Below are 23,047 nucleotides of genomic sequence, written 5' to 3' on the forward strand. Positions count from 1 at the left end.
TTATAATAATGTGGGCGAGGAATCGATCGTGAACGTTCATAAATGGGTTATGGTATACGCCTAAAGTTGGGTTGGGGTGCCATCTGGTGGTTGTAAAAACTCTTACACAGCACATACACATTGTATCCACAACCTTATATACATGTAATGTGTGGACCTGAAATCAGGGCAGGTAAATCTAAGTAAATATAATAGGTTTGGCCGGCACTTATTTTGTAACCAGGTGATCGAGATTTGCCCACTTAATAATCAAGAATCTCTCAGCCCCGGACCCACATACACTGCAGTAAGACGAAAACACAAAATTAAGTATAATTTTCAATTTTATTTATAACAATATTCTGTGTTATTTAAGTTGTAAAGTAATCCAGCAAAAATTATTAAAACTCTTTTTGTAACCCTGCCTCCCTCAATTCAGCCCGATAAAACATCTTGAAATGAGTGCTTTTCAGATTTACCAAATAAAAATACTGCATGTTAACATAATGTACCATTTAGCATGTCTGAGAAAATAAAACCAAAGAGCGAAAGAGTGAGAAGGGGGCGATTAACGGTTAATGTGCTGGAATTCCAAAAGGAAACATATTCGAGAAATAGTACATCAAACAATGTGGAGAAGAATTCTTGAAGGGTGTGCTGACATTTGAGCGATTTTCGGGAATGTGGTTCAGCCTATCTTTCCTGGGGTAAGCGTTAGTGTTAAAGAGTGAGGAGATGAAATGAGACGACATAAGAATAACTTTTACATAGTAAGGCTATATAGTGCAACAATATTTTCTTTAAAAAAAAAAAAACGGAAAATAAAAATGGTGGTCTACATCAATGGCTGGTTCGCCTAATATTAGATGAAACAAAACCGCCGTCACGTGACTGGTCTTCATGGGGCTTAAAGGTGCAGACACAGATTTCATGGTTTTCTCGTGTGATCCCCTTACACTGCAGATATTACATTAATGTTTAATGTATTATCTAATTTTCCTACACTCCTAAAAGTATATTAATATTTAAGGAATATCACTGCCAGGCTTCTGCAGGTCTCATTTCAGAGGAAACCTGGTCATACCGGTTGATGGTAACCCAGATGATACTAATGGTCACAATTAGATACCAACTGCAGAGGTTCAAATAGTTTATGATGAAGACCATACACTAGGAATCTGAGATGCTCATAGCTCAATTCTGCTACTTAATATGTGCAAAATGACCCGATAATCATATTCTAGAGATGAACATTTTTTTATAAGAGTGTCATCTATTGCAAGAGTGACAGTTACAAGGCAGTTCTTGAGTCACAGTGACTTTGTCACTCATTCACACAGCTATCTTGACCTGACAATTCCTTCCAAGGCCTTTTACATTTAGGTCAAAAAATATTTCTGAGCATTGAAAAGCACAATAAATTGTATATGAGCAGAAAAGAGAAGAAAACAAATGTAAACAGATAACGCCAACTTAAAAACAAAAACAAAACAAAAACACCCAACATTGTGATGCAAGGCCACCAGGGTTAGTGATCAACCGCTTTACAAACATATATAAGCTCAAAGTGAAGCGGAGGCATGCACACAGCGGAGGTGGCCATTTTGTGGGCTGCGCTAATACTCATGTAAAAGGCACTCAACAGTTAACTAAAATCTAGCTACATCACGCTCTGTAATGATACTGGTTTCTATTACACTGATAGGCTCAACATCGGAACAGCCCAAAAAATAGCCATTGCCCCTGCACGTGCGTCATAGGTCCAATTTAAAAGTGCAGTGCCACAAGAAAAAACAAAAAAAATAACATTAAACTTAAGAGATCGTGTTAAGGCCCACCTACCTAGGTCGAGCTTGTGAGCTCATCTCTTATAGTGTATTATGTGAACATGGTGAATGTAGAACCAAAGTCTTATCCTACTATAAAAAAAAAAAAAAAAGACTAGTTGGGATTAGAGTGAGAAACTAGTGAACGTGAAATTAAAAAAAAAATAATTTTAAAGGAAAAGAACATTTTGGGTTATGGAAAATAAAAACTTGTCACATTTAGCAACACTGCTCTTTAAACAGAGAGTTCACTTTTAGCCAAATATCAAAAACATTGTTACATTGATTGCAATTATTCTATCTCCTAGGCATCCATATATCATACTTAAGGAATTTAAGGGAAACCAAAACTTTTTTACGTCTAGACAGTTCCAAAAATGCAGCAAAAGCAAGAAAAACACAACAAAAAGCCCTATGAAGGTAATTACTGAAAGCAAAACCGCTTTTTCTGGAGCACATTCATTGGTGGGGGAATCTTCTCTCCAGCTTGGGTTGTTCTTTCGGCTTTCCAGTAACCAGGCACTATATAATCTATAGAATCAGCTCTTTGCGTGTCTTGGAAGGTGGACCCTGACAACCGTGGGTAGCCTTTCATGTGTTCACATAAGATGCCAAGAAATACAGTCCAATAATAAGCAACGCACTTCTACCTGTTCAGCGGCAAGTTGCTACGGCAGTGATGGGGCTCGACCTCAAATTACAAAGAATTGTTAGTCTCACAAAAGTATGTGTTGCTCACCCCACTTCCAAAGGGCTGAACCGAAAGAAAAATACCATCACACTCTCTTTATCGAAACATTAAAAAAATAAAAACAATTTAAAAGTATTATGTACTGTATGCTGTAGCTAAAACATGAAGCAAGTAAAGTAAAAAGTAGTGGAAATAGAATCAGAAAAGCTCGTTTGACGCGCTTCACTCCGGTGACTTCATACCCTGCTGGCAACTTATGAAGTGGAAAAAATAACGTAACAGTCTTGATTAAAAGGCCAGCCCTTGAAATAATAAAAGCGCCCCCTCTCGTGTGTGGAGGATTCCTCTTCTTCTCCAGACGAGCTGCCTTTCATTGCTTCTCTCTCTTCAGCTCTCCTATCTGCTTGACAAGATCTGCGAGCCACTAGTGTTTATTGCAGAGTCCTGTTACAGCAGGTCCCGAGCACATGTGGGCGAGGAGGTGAAGGATTTCAGACAGGTTCCAGAAAATAATGGCAAGGAAAAAATATATTTATAATACTGAGATCAATATAAAAGTAGTCCTTCATTTATACACTTTATACACCGTTAGGTTGTGTGTGTGTTTTCTCCATAATTTTTAAAAGTTTTTTTTTTTAACTATTTTTTTTCTCCTTTTACTAAAATTTCCACCCTATGCCAAAGGGTCTGAGAAGTCGTCCTCTCCTCCACGGGACAGCAGCTCTCGCTTCTCATCCGTGCTTGCTAGAGAATTTCTGCTATTGTGAGCTCCCATGTACAAAGTGGCATAGACTGGGTTAGTGAAATTTGTAGGCTATAAGTCAGAAAAAAAATAAAACAAAAGACTAGTTAGGATTGCAAAAAATTCACAGTAGAAGAACTATGGTGTGACAACAGTTACTTGTCTTTCACAATTGCACGGTAGAATTTCTGAAACCAAATGATATAAAACTAGTAGGCAATAGATGATCCAAGTGAAATTGCCAGATTCTGCTACTATTCTCAATTTGTCATTGAATACGTTAAAGTTTTTGTTCAGTTTCAGCAAATTAATTTTATTTTTTGTATCATTAAAAGTTATACAATGTTCCAATATATTTACTGTATTAAATTCTCACGGTTTTCAAGATTTCTGCTTGTTATTCGGTAGGAACATTCATGGTTTACTTCCAATGGATACAATTCTAACCAGGGTCATGTGATGGACACAAGGGTCATGTGATGGACACAAGGGTCATGTGATGGACACAAGGGTCATGTGATGGACACAAGGGTCATGTGATGGACACAAGGGTCATGTGATGGACACAAGGGTCATGTGATGGACACAAGGGTCATGTGATGGACACAAGGGTCATGTGATGGACACAAGGGTCATGTGATGGACACAAGGGTCATGTGATGGACACAAGGGTCATGTGATGGACACAAGGGTCATGTGATGGACACAAGGGTCATGTGATGGTAAGAAGACACAGCTCCGATACACATACTGTAATGATCCCAGCACCTGTGTGTCCATCACATGACCATGGACAGAATTGTATCCACTGGAAGTAAACAATGAATGTTTCTTCTAAATAACAAGAAGATATTTAAAACTGTGAGCATTAAATACAGAAAATATATTGGAAAACTGTATAACTTAATTATGCAAAACAAATAACGTGAATTTGTTAAAACTGCACAACCTCTTTAATGCCAAGGAACTTGACCATTCTCTTAACCAAAGTACCAGGGTCCCATTGGCTCATATAGCTGTGAGGAAGAAAAAAAAAAGGAGTAACACTAAAAAGGATTTGGTGAGTGCTAGAAACAAACTTTTTATATCCAAGGTAATAGAAAAGATTTGCTGAATGTGGACTAACCCTAAAGCATATCCATAAGTAATGGCTACAAAATGAGAATAGGTAAAGGAGCAGTAATATCAGCCACGTCTCTGGTAACGCTGATCTATTACCTTATCTGGATCTAAAGTGAAGTCGGCATCCAGCAGCTCCCCAACATCATCGTCTGGCTCTCCTTCGTACATTTTGTAGGTGGGATTGCCAATTTCTACATTCATGGCTCCATTGGTCATTCGCTGATGCTGGAATCCTTTAGCCCTGTGGAAACCACAATAAACGTAAACTATCATAGTTACACAAGATGGCTGCTCTCTTTATGGAATGTGACTTATCGTATTGCAACGTATTAGTAAAACCGATTACGTAACACTTGGTTTTTCTTACCCACTCATTCGATGCCTATACCACAAGAATACTCCAACTCCAAGTATAACCAGCAGCAGTATCAACACGATTGGAATTATAATGGAGGCGGTTTCTGCAGCAGATAAGATTCAGATCATTTATAAATTGTCAATCTACTGAAAATATTTTGAAAGAAATATTACAATAAATTCAACTAGTAACAACTTTATCAACTTTGGGTAATTTGAGAAGTCAGAAGTTATAGTCAATGGAGGTCTGCGAGTAGAGACCCTCACCAATTGCTAGAATGAAGGGGCCTTTGTGCCCCTTTGGCTTTTGGCTCAGTTATATAGGTTTTTTTCTTGTAAAAATAAATAAATAAAATAAATCAGAACTAGAATATAGATCTATACGTGTCCATGGACATATCCATGGCAACCACAATGCAAAGTTACCATGTTTCAACTGATGACCTTGCAATGACAATGCCAAGTGCCGGGAACACGTATTTAATAGAATGGCATCTTTAAATCCTCAGACTATGTGCAATGTAAAAAGTCATTGAATGCAAACAGTATATACTTACGAGAGGTTGTTTGTGTTTGTCCTATAAACATTTCACATGTTGAGCCAGTCATCTCTGATGTGCATCTAGAGAAGAACAGTTAAAGACAGATTAAAACAGCAGTAAATCCTTTGAGTGGTTACTGAAGTTGTCTTTTCAGCTTTGGGAGGAAATATAGCATATACAAGAGATTTCCATAATAAAGAAGATAAATTGTCAGGATTATAGGGGGTCTCATTGAAGAACCCATCATTCATAGTCAATGCATCTCTTCTAAGCAAATAAAGTAAGAAGAACTTCCTGATCCAATTACACAACCCTCATTACTAAAAACCAGTTGTGTTTTCAAAGAAGGCGACTAGATTTTAGCGTAACGAGATCTGAAGGTTCACATTAATATGACATTTATGTTATATTAATCCTGATGCCCCTTTGCCCCAAAATCGGGCATTTCTTACTGGCATTCTGGCATCTCTGTCATCCGGTTGATTGTGCATGTTCCTCCATTCTTACAATAATTTTCACATGTCAAACAAGACTTTGCAATGCGTCCATCCTTGCACCTTTAAAGAAAAAACAAAACAAGGATTAGATCACATATCTGCTTTAACTGAAAAGACTCCTGTCGCCAATATTCCAGACTTACGTGCAGAGAACATCGCCACTGCTCAAGCTACATTTGCCATCTTTGCATCTGGCACATCTGTTTTTCTCACAGCGACTGCCTTCAAACAGAGGGGTACAGCGGCACAGCTTGGTTTTATTTGCACTGAGTTGGCAGATTCCATTATTGTCACAGAACCCAGAACATTTTCCTTCAGAAGAGAAAGGTCTCATGTTAGATTCTGGAGCATTGACCAAGTAAACTAAATGATTTCAGAATTACACTCAAATCATTTGACAGGTAAATGTGTATTATTTGCAATGTTCAAAGCGGTTCAGACACTCCCCGATCCTAAAACAATTACCAAGTCACGTCCAGCACATGAGGCTGCGAGATGAATACAAGTATCCCCCAACCAATTTTAAGATCCTATAGCAGGTGTATTTGTCTAACTGCTTATACCGAGCCACAATAATGGATAGCTGCCATTTATGATTACACCCTATACATATTCCATGCTATAGACTCATCCAGTAACGTAGGACTCTATAATACAACACATTTATCTCCTCTGTGGTTCTTCACTGCAGTCTACTCGAATAACAGGAATTATATTTGAGCAGGACAGCTGTCTCAATGACGCCTGGAACTGCACGAGGCTCCCAGGCTTGACCGTGGCCATCCTGATCCTAGTGAGTCTAATGGGGTCACTTTGTACCAAACACTTATAAATGTCATCACTTCATATCCGTTCAGAGTTCACCGGCTTCTGTATTCACTGAATAAGCCTGAATCATTTATAAATCCATAGCAAACTGAGCTGATCAGCTCTTTTCCTAAAAAATTTTTTTCTTGGAAACGTGAGAAATGTATTCATATTATAAAGTTAGATTGAATTCAACGAAACCATCCAGGCAGTAACTGCGCCAAACTTATCACAGTGGCGCACACTACTGTATGATAAATTTGGCGCTTCTTGCTAGACACTTTTCTATTACACCACCGATTTTGTGACAAAAAATGGTTCATGCCACGACTAAATTTGGGAATCTTATGGTCCTCTTAGCCACGCCCCCTGTCTAGTGAGACATAAAAAGTGTCACGCCAGTTTTTTGGGTACATCTTGCTTAGTAAATGTCCCCCACTGTAATACAAGGCTCTGATGAGCAATGAAGAAAGTACTATCTTCTATTCTGCCAGATATAAAAATGTGAAATATGTAGTAACATTTATTTAAATTTCTTGTGGGCTATAAAAATTCCTCACGTGCTATAAAAAAAAGCCTTATTTCCTTTAATTTTAAAATAGTGTTTATTGTTACATCTCTTAAGGTTTCGAAATGCAATACTGCATCGGACTCAAACCTGAGCCGGAAAAACCAGATGCAATGTCACCTGGATGTGATGCTGGACGCATTGAACTTAAAGGGGTTGTCCACTACCGGTCATCAGTATATCATTGGTGCAGGTCCGACACTCTGACTCCGCACCGTTAAGCTGCCACTGGGCACCAGACGTACATGCCGGAAGCAGTTGGCTCCAGCCATTGAATAACGGCTGAGCTGCTGTACTGCAGCTCTGCTCCTATTCAAGTGAATAGAAGCAGAGCTGAAATTCTGCAGCACGGCCGCTATGCAATGTACAGAGCCAACTGCTCTGTACATCGCATAATGTGTAACAACATCCAATGCCCACAGGCCACAGGAGCAGCTGATCGGTGTAGGGTCCAGGTATCGGACCCGCACCGATGATATACTGATGACCTATCCGGTGCATAGGTCATCATTTGTCCGGTAGTGGACAACCCCTTTAATTAATGCTATTGGATTTTAATGCTGGCATAAACCCTGTGGGCACATTGGGGGGAATAATAGCAAACAAGCTGGAAAAGGATGCGACAAATATCTTAAGAAGTATATGCCTCTTAATAAATTTTTCGCAACTTTGACTTTCCATGTGCCATTGAGCGAAATCTACACCTTCCAGGAGTTCATGGCGTAAATTATAGTAATTGCGTCGGGCGGCACTGCCTCTTCTGCTAAACTTTACCCACATTTTAGAAAAGGTTTAGAGAGCGTCAGAAACTACCCAAAAGTTTACATTTTTTACAACTTTTCTATACCAGAAAACTGGCATAGAATAGTTTATAAATTCCCCCCAATTACACTATGTAGCTACTTACCATATTGACATTTGTCTCCAATGAAGTCAGGAAGACAGCGGCAGTTTGGTTGGTTTCCCAAGTTGACAGAACAGGTGGCGTTGTTTTGACAGTAGTCTGCAGTGCATACTTGCTCTTGGCACGTGGGACCAGTAAACCCAGTAGAGCAGCGGCAGGTTGGTAAACCTAGGAAGGATAGATGGCAAGAACAGAAGTTAGCTTTGGTAAACCTAAAGACGGTTTTAGGATTATACAGTCAAGTAAGTGGAATATAATTTGATTAGATGCTGTAACAATCTGTATAGATAAAAAAGTTTCTCCGCACCCTAAGTTAAATAGCAATGTTCCCTTTTATGTGGATCGCTTACAGTTCTTAATGGAAGGTTAGGATTCAGAGTGGAGGTGAAATACAAGAAAAAGTAAATCAGTTGAATGAAGAGGCCACGGGGCTACAGCAAGCGCTGTGTCCCCTTCATTATTTACCCGTGCAAAGCACTGTACATAAGGTTTCGGCTGTGCCTGGTACTGCTGATGGACAGGGGTGCTGGTAACCAGACCCCATCGATCAAATGTTGATGGCCTATCCTACGGATAGGCCATCAATATTACAGCCTCGGAAAACCTTAATAGAAAATTAAGCAAAAAAAAAGCCCTCCTCTACTTCTACTGTATTATATAGGATTTGCTCTAGGTAACATGTGTAGCTCTTCTTAGTTTACCTGTATGTGATGGGGCACAGTTTCCTCCGTTCTTGCAGTAATCTTTACACTGGTCAATTTCACACCTTTCGCCATGATAACTTGGTAAACAGCGGCACTTTGCTTGTTTTCTGGCATTCAAGAAGCACTGCCCTCCATTCAGGCACTCTACATTGCAAGTATCTGGAATGGATTCTAGATAAAAAGATGAAATATTACAAAACTAAAACGCAAAGCTGAAAACTGTACCATGTAAGCGGTTAGTCACTTATCTCCCCACTTACCATCAGGAGACTGAGTAGGTGATGGAATAAGCACACACGTTCCGTTGTCCAGTCTTCTTCCATTTGGACATGTACAGACTGGTCCACTAGGACTTAGCAGACACAGCCATTCACACTTCTTCCGGTCACATGGATTTGTCACTAAAGGCACAACAGACAGTGACTAATCCTTACTACCTAGCTCTAACATAAGCTTAATTTCACAGTAAATTACGTGCAACATCCTCAGAAAAGTATAAGCGGCTGCCAAACACTTGTGACTGCACTTCTCTCAGGGGAACAAAGGATTGGACAGGTTAAGATCTATTCGATCAGATCCTTCTTTCCACCACGGCAAATGTTAGGGAAACATTGAGTAGGCTCCATAAACATTAGATTGTTAGTGTAACCTTCAGTATTCTGCTGTTTGTCTATGGCTAGCTTGAAGGGGTTGTCTCATGATTGCCCTCCCTTACAGAGCGGAAAGTTGTTATGCTGCTCTGGTGGACACCCTGCGAAAAACGGTTGTTTACTAGGGCGATCAGTCGGTCACAGACCCTTTAGACAGCTGATCGTAGGATTGACGGGGGACGGACTCCACCGATCGGATATTGATGGCTTATCCTAAGTATGGGCCATCAATATAAAATTCCCGGAGAACGCCTTTAAGCTACGAGAATTCTCTCTCCCTTCGGAGGACACGGTGCATTACACCGACAACCCACTGATTTCAATGGGCACCATGTAATGCTTCATTTCCACCTTTGTTGATGCTGCATGGAAAATAAACACTTGCTGTCAGGTTTCCCCTCAGATTACAGCAAATTACTTGGGGTCCCAGCAGCGGAGCACCCTGTGATCAGCATCTTTTCAGCAGACCCTTCCAAAAAAAAAAAAAAAAGGAGTATTCCAAAGTAAAGCCGATTTTTCTGTGACCTGCTCTCAGCTACCCATCTGCTTGTTTTCGATATTCCAGCTCTACTAGAACTTCTAGATTTCCATTCTTACCTTCAGGCTGCTTATACTGGTGATGGAGAACAACATCAGTGACGTGGTTAATTCCCCAAGTAAGATTGGTCACAGGGCCATGTCCATACTTGTGCACTTTAAAAATAAGATTGTTAATATATGTAACTCCGTAGATGTAATCCTCAAATATATCAATGCTGAACGGATGAGTGAGGCCTGCAGAGAGAACAAAAAATAAATAAATCACTTGAAATGAAGAACATTATGTCAGTGACAAGACTAAACGATCTGGCATAATATGTTACTGTTATATAGAAGTGTTCCTAATAAACTTAATTGTTGTGGCAGTGGCCCTATGCTCAAGTATGTGCAAAGGCAGATCTGCTCTGGACCCTCCATGGAATGAATATTGTGTAGCCCCCAGACAAACTCGTATGGTGAAATGTGTCCAACTGCTGGGTGTCCGCTCTGTCAGTTTCATAGTATGCCTATTTGTTAGGTCTTTATTGATATATACACTTAACCCCTTAAGGACGCAGCCTAGTTTTGGCCTTAAGGCTCAGAGCCCATTTTTCAAATCTGACATATTTCACTTTATGTGGTAATAACGTCGGAATGCTTAAACCTATCCAAGCGATTCTGAGACTGTTTTCTCGTGACACATTGGGCTTCATGTTCGTGGTAAAATTTGGTCGATATATTCAGTCTTTATTTGTGAAAAATTGCAAAATTTAGAGAAAATGTACAAAAAATAGCATTTTTCAGAATTTAAATGCATCTGCTTGAAAAACAGACAGTTATACCATCCAAAATAGTTACTAGTTCACATTTCCCATATGTCTACTTTAGATTGGCATCGTTTTTTGAACATTATTTTATTTTTCTTGGACGTTACAAGGCTCAGAACATAAACAGCAATTTCTCATATTCTTAAGAAAATTTCAAAAGCCTTTTTTTGAAGGTACCAGTTCAGTTCTGAAGTGGATTTGAGGGGCCTATGTATTAGAAACCCCCATAAAACACCCCATTTTAAAAACTAGACCCCTCAAAGTATTCAAAACAGCATATAGAAAGTTTTTTAACCCTTCAGGCATTTCACAGGAATTAAAGCAAAGTGGAAATGAAATTTGCAAATTTCATTTTTTCTGCTGAATTTCAATTTTATTACATTTTTTTCTGTAACAGAGAAGGTTTTACCAGAGAAATACTACTAAATATGTATTGTCCAAATTCTGCAGTTTTTAGAAATGTCGTGCACTAAAACACAAGCCCTAGAAGCAAAGAAGCACCTAGTGCATTTTGAGGCCTCTTTTTTATTAGAATATATTTTAGGCAGCATGCCAGGTTTGAAGAGGTGTTGAGGTATCAAAACAATGGAAACCCACCAGAAGTGACCCCATTTTGGAAATTACACCCCTCAAGGAATTCATTTATGGTTTTTGTTATCATTTTGACCGCACAGTTTTTTCACAGCACCTATTTGAATTGGGCTGTGAAATGAAAAAAATGATATTTTTTCCAATAAGATGTCATTTTTTATCAAAATTTCTTATTTTCACAAGGAACAACTACCCCATTTTGTTGCCCAATTTGTCCTTAGTGCGGTAATACCCCATTTGTGGTGATAAACTGCCGTTTGGGCCCATGGGAGGGCTCAGAAGGAAAGGAGCGCTATGTGTTTGTTGGAGTCCAGATTTTGCTGGATTGGTTTTCGGGTGCCATGTCGCATTTGCAGAGCCCCAGAGGTATCAAAGCAATGGAAACCCACCAAAAGTGACCCCATTTTGGAAACTACACCCCTCAAGTAATTCATTTATGGTTTTTGTTATCATTTTGACGGCACAGTTTTTTCACAGCACCTATTTGAATTGGGCTGTGAAATGAAAAAAATGATATTTTTTCCAATAAGATGTCATTTTTTATCAAAATTTCTTATTTTCACAAGGAACAACATACCCCATTTTGTTGCCCAATTTGTCCTTAGTGCGGCAATACCCCATTTGTGGTGATAAACTGCCGTTTGGGCCCATGGGAGGGCTCAGAAGGAAAGGACCACCATTTGGCCTACTGGAGCTTTTCTGGTGCTAAGTCATGTATGCAGAAGCCCCTGAGGTACCAGTACAGTTGAAACCCCCGAGAAGTGACCCCATTTTAAAAACTACACCCCTTAAGACATTCATCTAGAGGTGTAGTGAGCATTTTGACCCCACAGGTACTGTGTAAAAGATAATGTGCAGCAGATGGTGCAGTGTGAGATTTGCAATTTTATATAAATATATGCCATTTCAGTGTCCAATATATTGTGCCCAGCATGCGCCACCGGTTCACCTGGGTACGGCAATACCCTACATGTGGCTGTTATCAGCTGCCTGGGCATACGGCAGGGCTCAGAAGGGAAAGATGAGGGGGGTAAGCTGTGCGGAGTGCATCAGGGTAAATTAAAAATCAAGGGATGTATGATACATTTTAAAACAATCTTTTATACAGAGCCCTGGTTTTTTGGGACACGTGTCACATTGGTATATTGTGTTCTTCCTTATCCCCCTCTTATAGCAGACTCTGCACCTCTTTTGACTCTTTCCCTTTCCACCGGTTTGGGGAACTTCTCCTGGAAAGTGTTGCCCTGGTACGATGCGTGTGGCCTCGCTTCCAGAAGTACTGGGTGCCCCCCCCCCTTCCTGGTCCCTAAAGATTAGATCTTGAAATTCCAGGAAAGTTCCCCTCTGGCCTGCACATCGAAGTAGCACGTACGCATTGTACAAAGCCATCTGTATGATGTGCCCGGCCAGCTTCTTATACCACACCGCATGGCGCTGTAGGGCTTCAGGACTTGATTTGACAAGTCCATCCCTCCCATGTACCTATTGTAGTCCAGGATGCAGTCTGGTTTGGGGGTGGCCTTTCCTTCATATATCCTAAATCTGTAGGTATACCCTGATGCACTCTCGCACAGCTTATACATCTTCATGCCATACCTTGCCCTCTTACCCGGCAGGTACTGGCGGAATTGAACCCTCCCTTTAAAATGTACCAGGGACTCATCAATAGAAATGTACTTTTTTTTTTTTGTCAGAAAATCCTCGATACCATTTTTTTTATAACACAAAAGGTTTTATCAGCGAAACGCAACTTAATACTTATTGCCCAGATTCTGCAGTTTTGAGAAATATCCCACATGTGGCCCTAGTACGGTAATGGACTGAAGCGCCGGCCTCCGAAGCAAAGGAGCACCTAGTGGATTTTGAGGCCTCTTTTTTATTAGGCACCATGTCCGGTTTGAAGAGGTCTTGTGATGCCAAAACATTGGAAACCCCCCAAAAGTGACCCCAATTTGGAAACTAGACCCCTTGAGGAATCCATTGCAGTTTTCATGGGGTGCATGCGGCTTTTTGATCCGTTTTTATTCTATTCTTAGGTCGCGTGGTGACTAAAAAACAGCAATTCTACTATTGTTTTTTTATTCTATTTTTTTTACAGCGTTCACCGTGCGCTATAAATGACATATTCACTTTATTCTGCGGGGCGATACGATTACGGCGATACCCTATGTTTATAGTTTTTTTTAATGTCTTATGGCGTTTGCCCAATAAAATACGTTTTGTAAAAAATCATTCACTTTTTGTGTTACCTTATTCTAAGAGCCAGAACGTTTATATTTTTCAATCAATAAAGCCGTGCGAGGACTTATTTTTTGCGTAACGAATTGTAGTTTCGATCAGTACCATTTTTAGGTACATGCGACTTTTTGATCTCTTTTTATTCAATTTTTTGGGAGGTGAAGTGACCAAACAATTGTTATTGTGGTACGGTTTATTATTATTTTTTTTTACAGCGTTCACCGTGCGGGATAAATAACAAAATAATTTTGTAGTTCAGGCCGTTACGGACGCGGCGATACCAATTATGTATAGTTTATTTGTTTGTTTATATATTTTTATTAATAATAAATGACTGATAAGGTAAAAAATGGGACTTTTACTTTTAAAACTTTTATTTTCACACAACTTTTTTTAACTTTTTTTTAACTTTATTACTTTGTCCCACTAGGGGACTTGAGGGCAGGAGACCCTGATCGCTATTCTAATACACTGCACTACATGCGTAGTGCAGTGTATTAGAACTGTCAGCTACTCACTGACAGCAAGCATAGTGGGTCCTGACGTTGTCAGGACCCACTAGGCTTCCGTCTATGGCATAGCCGGACGCCATTGTTTGGTGTCCGGTTGCCATAGTCACCATCGCCGGCCGCTATCGTGTAGCAGGCCGGCGATGGCGGATTAACCCCTAAGAAGCCGCTATTGAACGCGGCTTTTGAGGGGTTAATCAGCGGGGGAGTTCCGCGATCGGTCCCGGCACATTGAGCAGTGATAGTCTGCTGTCGGAAACAGCAGCTATCACAGCTCATGAACGCGCCCCGCGCGAACGGTGCCGTGTTTACTCCATGACATACTATTAGGTCACTGAGCGCGAACGATGCACTTACCATGACATAATAGTATGTCCTGGAGCGTTAAGGGGTTAAAGGAAACCTGTCCTAGATTTTAGGGCACTAACCCATTAGGATGTAATTATACTGCTGGGGTTTAGCACCCTAATCATGTCCCTCTCAAAGCTCTCCGATTTAGCATTTTGTCGAAGACGACGTAATAAATTACAGGAGAAAGGTCCTAAGAGGAGTCCAGCGGAATTCTGCGCGGTAAAGCTAGGTGAACCGGCCTCTGCTTCAACTGCGCAGGATGCTGCTGGACTCCTCTCAGGACTCTTCTCCGGTAATTTATGAATTCTTTTTAAACAACATGCTAAAATGGACCGTTTTGATAGCGGCATGTTTAGAACGGAGAAACCTCAGCAGTATAACGACAAACTGGTGGTTTAGTGCCCTGACAGGTTCCCTTTAACAATGAAGGTAGATGACATTGTAAGAATGTGGAAAAATAACATATACTGTACATGATCTACATATTTTTATATAACATGCTAGATTTACTAGGTATACAGACTAAACAGATACAGGTTTTCAATTTTGTAATGTCTTGTGACAGAACTCCGAACTCCACATTCAACAATATATCACAGTTTAATTTAATATTTATACAGTTTAGCAACATTGCAAATCCTTTTTTTTACTTATTACGAGTTCTTTTATGTCCTTCTCTATATTTGTATAGGATCCGCTGGTTGTCCTTGGAAAGACAGCGGTTTCTCTGCACTTTACTGTCAGACATGTTGCTTAACAGCTTAGCTCTATGTATCGGTCATCTGAGTTCCAACAATGCACTGCTCTCTGCAGAAGTCTGAACTTAGCATTAGACATGGATGGAAAATAAATCATCCCAGTACAAGATAAGTAAGGCAAAGTATTCAGAGTTAGGCCTCATGCACACGACCGTGCTCATAATTACGACTCGTAATTACGAGCACGGCCGGCCACGGGCAGCCGGCCGCTTTTCCGAGCCGTGCTCCCATTATAAAGTATAGTAGCACGGCCAGTAAAATAAAAAAATAGAACAAGTTCTATCTTTTTAACGGCACGGGCACCTTCCCGTGAGAAAACGGGAAGGTACCCGTGGCTAAAAGAAGTCTATGGGCCCGTTATTTCGGGTCGTAATTACGACCCGCAATAACGGGTGTTTTTACGGTCGTGTACATGAGGCCTTACTCTACATTTTCTGTAGCTTTTAACTGTGGGATGTGTCAACTGAGGTTCATAAATGAAGTTTTCTAACTGTTCCTTCAAGACGTACGTAGAGAAGTTCCTGACCTGGAAGTGGTGACATAGTCGTGCATACACTACCTGGGAACCAACGCATATAATATTAGGCACAAATAGTGTTTATGTGAACGGAATATATTGGTTACCTTTCATGTTATTGATCACAACCACGGAATCTGTTCCATTGAGACGGATACTGCTGATGATGGATAACTTGGCATCGGCCCAATAGAGGCGTTCATTGTAGTAATCCACAGCCAGACCTAAAATATAAGCAATGGCCTAATGAAATTGTATGTACTTATGTATAGATCATTGAATTATCACATAACCATTAAAGCATCTGATCTCTTATCAGCCATGTCAGAAGTTTCTTGCTTGCCTTAACACTTCACTTAGACATCAAACATATCATATGTTTCTAAAAGACTTCCGTAATTTTGTCACTGATATATTTTTTTTTTTTCAGTTGGCTTCCAGGAGCTTTGGAGGTGAGGCCTCGGCATCAGATTGTGGTTCTAGCAACTGGCCCACCCTACAGCAACACCTATCAGTTCTAAACTTCAGGTGTGAAACCCGGAGTTGTAAGTAACTGGATCTAAACGTTAGGTAATCTATGTTTTGGGTCAAAGGAGACTGTAAGGGGCAGTTAAGTGATATTTACACCAGATAGAAGAGGGGTGATGGATCATACATTATATTTAAATTCCAATTTTCAGACTGCTAGAATATATAAATATGAGGCAGAAGTTAAATTACTGTAAAACAGTAGTGGATCCTTTTACTCACCCAAATGCAACGTTTCAGCCCGCTCCAAGGATTGAGAAAAACCCCATTGAGCATGGCTGAATCGGTGCATTTGGGTGAATAAAAGTACCCACTACACTTGGAGTGCTGCCTCATATATGGATTTTTCTGGCTATTAGGGGACACCGAGTCGAGTGTCTGGAGAAGATTTGCACCTAATACAAGCGGTGCTGCTTTCTTTCTAGTTTTATATGATTTCACTGTTCAGATCCAGCTGATAAACAATTATCAATAATGTCCAATATTTAAAGTAAAAGCAAAAAAACAACAAAAAACGGACGTACAGTACTAGATTGTAGTATAGGGGACACCAATTCTCTAGTGCACTCCTTCTAACAATAGACAAGGCTGGTGTCACGCATCATATACCTGTAGGCCACTGAATGTTCTCCTCCACCAGAGTTTCCCTCATAGTACCATCCATAGCTGCGGTTTCAATTTTTGGGTGGTTTCCCCAGTCAGACCAATACATAGTTCTGCATGAAAGAAAACATTATTAAACACACATTATTATCTATTTGTATGTACAACACTTTTAACATGCTTTTAATAATAGTAATGTAAAAAAAAAAAAAGTTGTATACTACACGCCTCTACCTGTGAATAAAGTGTATTCTGTAGACAAACTGTGAGGAAGGAGGGAGAAGCTTATAGTACAATATGTGCCATATAACAATATGATGTTACATAACCACAGTAACAATAGGTTTATAAGTGTTAGAATTAGAAAATAATGGATTTCTTTGTAAAGGGGACGCATCAACAGAAAGATTTTCACCAATACTTTCCAAATTCTGTTCATCAAATAGTTTCCCATTCATTACCCTCGTAATGGATCCACTACTATGGCATGAGGTTCATCAATCATTCCAGAGATTAACGTTTTCCTATGTTCTCCCTTCATCTGAGCCACCTCGATGACATCACGGCCAGAATCAGTCCAGTAAATATTTCCTGCTACCCAGTCAACAGCAATGCCTCTGGGCATCTTAAGACCTGGGATCTGTAAGGAGAACAGAGGTCAAGTTTATGCAGCTACAAAAGACCGCAAATGCAAGACATACAGAGAAAACCATCCCTTACAACACATTAGAGGACCACAAGACGCACAACCAGAATAAAGTAGGCCCAGAAGCCAGAAAGGATTCAAAATACCCTCATGACCAACAGCAAAGAACGAACATTTAATACACTCACATCCAGGTCAGTCACCATCACATCAATCTGACGCTTGTTGCGGTTGGAATTTGTGGATGTAGAGGGCGAATGAAGCTCTCTATAAGAGATCTTCCCAGTGTGCCAGTTGCTCCAGTAAATCTTGTTGCCCTTCACATATACATCCATGGCATCAATGCGAACATTTTCATCACCTCGGAAGGTCTGTTCATATGCGGAGTTGGGATTAAATGGGTAAAGGCTTCTGATCTCGTTATCATCAGCAATATAAAGGACCTGGTTAGCTCCTGTGAAAAAAAGGACAACAGACGATGAAAACAAAAAGTATACGTTTGTGGTAACTTGCGTTCACTACAGAGAACTGTACATATAGGAAGCCTTGGCAAATGGCCGGTAATTCTGTTCCCACCCGAAATTACAACCATAACATTACTCTATTCAGTATCAATGTGTATAAAGAAAAAAAAATCAACTCTTACCGTCAGCTTTGCAGGTGTGATTTGACTTGACGAAGTTCTTGGCACAGGTGCACATATAGGAGCCTTTGGTATTGTTACAGATCTGTGAGCAAGTCCCAAATGCTAGACACTCATTCACATCTACAAGAGAAAAGGGGTTAGCGACATTCATGGAGATCGCCTGGGAATAAAGATCTCATCTATATGACTACATGTGCTGAGTATTCTTCTGCTGGTGGATTATTTAGTGGGTTGTCATATCACAGACACTCCTTTCCTTTGGAGCCGCTGCGGTGATCGGCTGATGGACAGGGGGTCGTCTTCATGAGACACCCCCCTTTAATTATTGAAAATTCATCATGTCTGAGTGATATCTGTTCATAATAAACATACGATCAATATTGTTTCTACTGCAACTTACAATTGCTCTCTTTTAAGTATAGGCAAGTAAGAATAACCCTTTCCAAAATATAAATGATAAATAATATTAGGTTATGATTTTATTCTGGGTTTAGATTTGTGGCTGTTAAGTACAAGGTAGAATTGAATGTTAAGTCGCAGCTTTTCCATTTTTGTTTCAATGATGACAACCACCCTAATTTTTATAAGCATTGTCACAGGCCTCCTTATATTTCTATCATCACATGATATGATGATAGGCTTCCAGCCTTACCTCTGCATGCATTGCTGCCTTTGATCTTCTGGAATCCATCTTTACATGTGCAATAGACACTGGTCTTTGTCTGGATACATTTCATCTCTTCTCCGCAGATGGTGCTATTGGTATGGCAGCCATAGTTTTTAACATCTGCCAAATAATGAGTTAAATGTACTTATTTTGGTTCCAAGCATATATGATAAATTAATTCTATGTGACGGAGCACACATTCTAAAGCGAACTGAGGGAATAAGGGCATGACCTCCTCTACCATATACATATAAGCACTGTCTGTACAAAAACTTACTATAGTATTCAAAGTCCATTGGGCCCATAGTTACTGGTATTGAGTCCGTTTTTCAATCATTCTGACACACAAACACTACGTGCACTTTTGGTAGACCTGCTCCATATCAAAAGTGATTACCATTGCGAACAGTGATGTATTTCCATTAGAGACATCTTACAATCTTATTTAGGATTAGTACCATATAGAAGTCTGCATATCTTAACATTCAGGCAACAGGCAAGCTCATGTGGTGTAAAAGCTTACCAAGTATATACATTGGTTTTATTATTAGTAGTCTCAAAAATTGGGACATTCATTGCGTGTGGAAGAAAGACGCTTCAGACATCAATATAGGAAAGGGTTCTTTACAGTTAGAGTAGTCAAACTATGGAATGCCCTACCCCAAGAGATAGTGATGGCAGCATTTAACCCGTTAGTGACCACCCCATAGTGTTTTTACAGCGGCCACTAATGGGCTTTATTCCGATGCAGTAGCCATTTTACGGCGCTGCATGAGAATGAATAAATAAATATTCTCACCCCACCGGCACCCTGCGTAGCAGATGCCTGTCCATTTTACATGGACAGGCAGTAATACACTGCTTAAAAAAAAATGTGCTAAAAAGTGATCAAAAAGCTGCATCTACTCCAAAATGGTACCAATAAAGTCGCCCCGCAAAAAAAAAGCCTTTATACAACTGCATCGGCGGAAAAATAAAAAAAGTTATGGCTCTTCAAATATGGAGACACAAAAACAAATAATTTTGAAAAAAAAAAGATTTTACTGTGTAAAAGTAGTGAAACATACAAAAGCTATATAAATTTTGTATCGTTGCAATCGTAACAACCCGCTAAATAACGGTAGTGTTATTTATACCACTCGGTAAACGGCGTAAATTTAGGACGCAAAAAAGTGTGGCGAAATTGTTGTTTTTTTCTATTACCCCCCGAAAAAAGTTAATAAAAGTAAAATCAATAAATTATATGTACCCCAAAATGGTGCTATTAAAAAACACAACTTGTCCCGCAAAAAGCAAGACCTTATACATCTATGTTGATGCAAAAATAAAAAAGGTTATAGCTCTTGGAATGCGACGATGGAAAAAATAGCTTGGTCATTAAGGTTTAAAATAGGCTGGTCATTAAGGGGTTAAAAAGGGCTAGACGATTATTTACTAACAAATGGCATTGAGGTTTGTAACTAATCTAGAAATGAATGACGAAATGAATGACGTGTAATTGAGAGAAAAGATTGAACTTGATGGGCCTGTGTCTTTTTTTCAACCTATGTAAATATGGAATGATTTTGCCAAGATTACAATTTTCTAGATTCGATATTTTCAATTGAATGTATTTCCCGTTAACACACAATTAGACGTAGTACACACGCCGACTTACTGTGAGGACAGTTTTCTTCATCTGAACCATCTCGACAATCATCAAAGAGGTCACAGAGCAGGTTGGAGCTTATGCACTTGCTGTTCTTACACTGGAACTCTTGCTTATCCAAGTCGCAACTCTTAGGTTTATGCAAGTCTAAAAAAAGCAATGGGATACAGTGTCTATGAATATCCTTAAAGAAGGCGCACTAAGACCATTTCATTACGTCTCTTAATGTATCAAGAAGGGGAAAGGTAATATCAGTATAAAATTCCATGCAATCAAAGTATATAATAATATTTAATATTCTGTCCGCTGGTCTCCAAGAAAGCCACATTTGTTAAAAAAAAATAAAAAATTGCACGTGCGAAGGAAATATGATTTTGAACAGAAACTCAATTCACTGGTTCCTTACCCACCAGATACCTCTACCTACCCTTTGGTGTAAATTGTTGTGACATGCACTAGAGACAAGAACTGCTTTCTGAGGAATCACTACTTCTACTGAGGATATATTGAATATTTCATTCCAAAACCATGGCTATTAATATGGAGATGGTTCTGTCTTTGCAGCCACCACTTTTCTGGCCAGGCTTTCCACTAGATTTTGGAACTTGTGACAAGAGGATTATAGTGAGGTTGGTCATGAATGTTGGCTTGCAGTTGGTTGATCCCAAAGGGCACCGTGCAGGCTGGTCAAGTTCTTTCACATCAAGCTTGGCAAAGCATCTATTTACCAACCTCCCATTGTGCACAAGGTGGTAAAACAGCTTTGTCTGACGACAAATGGCAAAATATGATCATCAAAATATGATCATCACTCCAGAGTTTAATGACATTAAGCTTTAAACCACTCCAGCCATTCCGAATGGTGATCTCAGGCTTGTTTGTCAGCCATGGAACCCAGGTTGATGTTTAGACCTCGGAAGAGAGGACAGATGATACGTACACTATTTACAGTCATCACTCATCAGATCTAATCTGCCAGCCTGTGTAAAAGTTCAAGTTGTTCCTAGACATTTTCACTTAACAGCAGTTCTGTTGACTAGGGTAGATTTTCATGGCAGAAAGGTAACAAATTGACTTGTTGCAGGGGTAGTATCTCATCAAAATTACTGAGGACTTCAGCAAGACCCATTCTACTGCTAATGTTTGTCTATAGAGACTGGAGAACGGATGTAGTTGTAATGGTGAAATCCACGAATTAGAAAGGGAGACCGCATAGTTTTGGTAATGTAGTGATTATTATCCACTCTACCGCGGTGGAGGGACACTTTAATTGTATACAAAACACTTGAAATAGTTGAAGAGAAAATTTTTATGGCTAGAACTGGGGTCATTGGTTTAATTTTACAAGTAAAATATATTAGATCGTAAGGTTTAACAGGAAATACTCTCGCTCTCCATTATTCTCACTATTCTTAGACATTTTATGCTAAAAAAAAAAACTAAATGTCATTTATTTAGTAATTTAAAAAAATTCCTACAATACATTTTGTTGTGTATTTAACCTCGTACTCACCACAGTTCTCTTCATCCGTGCCATCTCCACAGTTATCAATCCCATCACAGACACGAGCCACGCTCAGACAGACACGGTCGTTCCTACAGCGGAACTGTCTGTACGGAGGACAAGTGAATTTCACTGGTAGAAACACAAAAACATAAAAATAATTTTACAAATCCTACATCAGCTACTCATACTCAAACAATCCAAACCCTGATGTTAATTGGAAGCAAAACAGGGGTTCAACAGAAGACCAGCACCACGAGCGGTCACTTTTACATAGGGACGGCACACGGATTTCAGCGTGATGCTGGGCATCAGAGCAGGTTAATCAGCCAACAAATTCCCACCCGAAAATAGAACTGAATTACAAAATGTTTTATCTGCCCCTACACACAGCCTCTCTGAGGTAGGAATGGAGCAGTGGTTCCCCAGAACCCCCATGGTGAGAAGGTTGGGAATCAATGGTTTTATTGCTTGTTTGATGGAAGGAAAATGGAAGTAATATCACTTCTTTGATGTCTTTGATGTCTGAGCCGTTAGCTAGCGCTCGCTTTTTGGATCCTTTTTAACTTACATGACAAAACACCGGTCACTCCTTAAATTAGAGCAGAATGGTAAAATGTGGAAATAAAATAATGCAGCACATGAAATCCCCACGTGACAGCACATTACTCACAGCATTCCTCTGGTCTCTCATCCGAGTTGTCCCCACAGTCATCCTCTCCATCACATCTCCAAGCCAAAGGTTTGCATAGAGTGTTGTTACACTGAAACTCGTCCAAGGGACAGCTTCGTACTACTGAAGAAAGGCATATTTATTAAGAACCAGGCATTTATTTAAGCCAAGCGATTACTTTTACATAAATTCTAACCCAACTTAAATTAGTCAAAATTAACCTTCAATTTGAGAATTTTGCAGACACAACCCACATTATTATTGACCATTTCGTCTCCATCGCTTACCAAATTGACCAGATTTTGGCATACGCTGTTATATGCAAGTTCTCTGCTCAATGTATTATTTGTCTGTATGTTCAGTCACACAGTAGAATCAAGGAATGGGTAAGGCATTATACGAGTTAACTAGTAACATCTAAGCAGTTTCATTA

General features: G+C 39.7%; 1 protein-coding gene across 2 annotated transcripts in view; it reads right to left on the reverse strand.

Annotated features, from left to right (window-relative positions):
* Positions 1 to 305: 305 nt before the first annotated feature.
* LRP1 (LDL receptor related protein 1) overlaps positions 306 to 23,047 on the reverse strand; it is a 291,539-nt gene continuing 268,797 nt past the window's right edge. Inside the window, exons 71-89 of one of the 2 annotated variants that reach the window (XM_075852009.1) lie at positions 22,615 to 22,734; positions 21,951 to 22,073; positions 20,447 to 20,584; positions 18,775 to 18,909; positions 18,123 to 18,242; positions 17,665 to 17,930; positions 17,292 to 17,470; positions 16,837 to 16,943; positions 15,807 to 15,923; positions 9,987 to 10,163; positions 9,000 to 9,140; positions 8,737 to 8,910; positions 8,039 to 8,203; positions 5,900 to 6,068; positions 5,712 to 5,816; positions 5,275 to 5,339; positions 4,728 to 4,821; positions 4,457 to 4,601; positions 306 to 3,310 (exon numbers count right to left, since the gene is read on the reverse strand). In XM_075852009.1, the coding sequence (XP_075708124.1) occupies positions 3,170 to 3,310; positions 4,457 to 4,601; positions 4,728 to 4,821; positions 5,275 to 5,339; positions 5,712 to 5,816; positions 5,900 to 6,068; positions 8,039 to 8,203; positions 8,737 to 8,910; positions 9,000 to 9,140; positions 9,987 to 10,163; positions 15,807 to 15,923; positions 16,837 to 16,943; positions 17,292 to 17,470; positions 17,665 to 17,930; positions 18,123 to 18,242; positions 18,775 to 18,909; positions 20,447 to 20,584; positions 21,951 to 22,073; positions 22,615 to 22,734 (2,681 nt within the window). In that variant the 3' untranslated portion in view covers positions 306 to 3,169. Of the gene's footprint in view, positions 3,311 to 4,456; positions 4,602 to 4,727; positions 4,822 to 5,274; positions 5,340 to 5,711; positions 5,817 to 5,899; positions 6,069 to 8,038; positions 8,204 to 8,736; positions 8,911 to 8,999; positions 9,141 to 9,986; positions 10,164 to 15,806; positions 15,924 to 16,836; positions 16,944 to 17,291; positions 17,471 to 17,664; positions 17,931 to 18,122; positions 18,243 to 18,774; positions 18,910 to 20,446; positions 20,585 to 21,950; positions 22,074 to 22,614; positions 22,738 to 23,047 lie in introns of both variants that reach the window. The other variant, XM_075852008.1, reaches the window with a different exon arrangement.

This window comes from Rhinoderma darwinii, chromosome 2 (genome assembly GCF_050947455.1).
Source record: "Rhinoderma darwinii isolate aRhiDar2 chromosome 2, aRhiDar2.hap1, whole genome shotgun sequence".
NCBI lineage: Eukaryota > Metazoa > Chordata > Amphibia > Anura > Rhinodermatidae > Rhinoderma > Rhinoderma darwinii.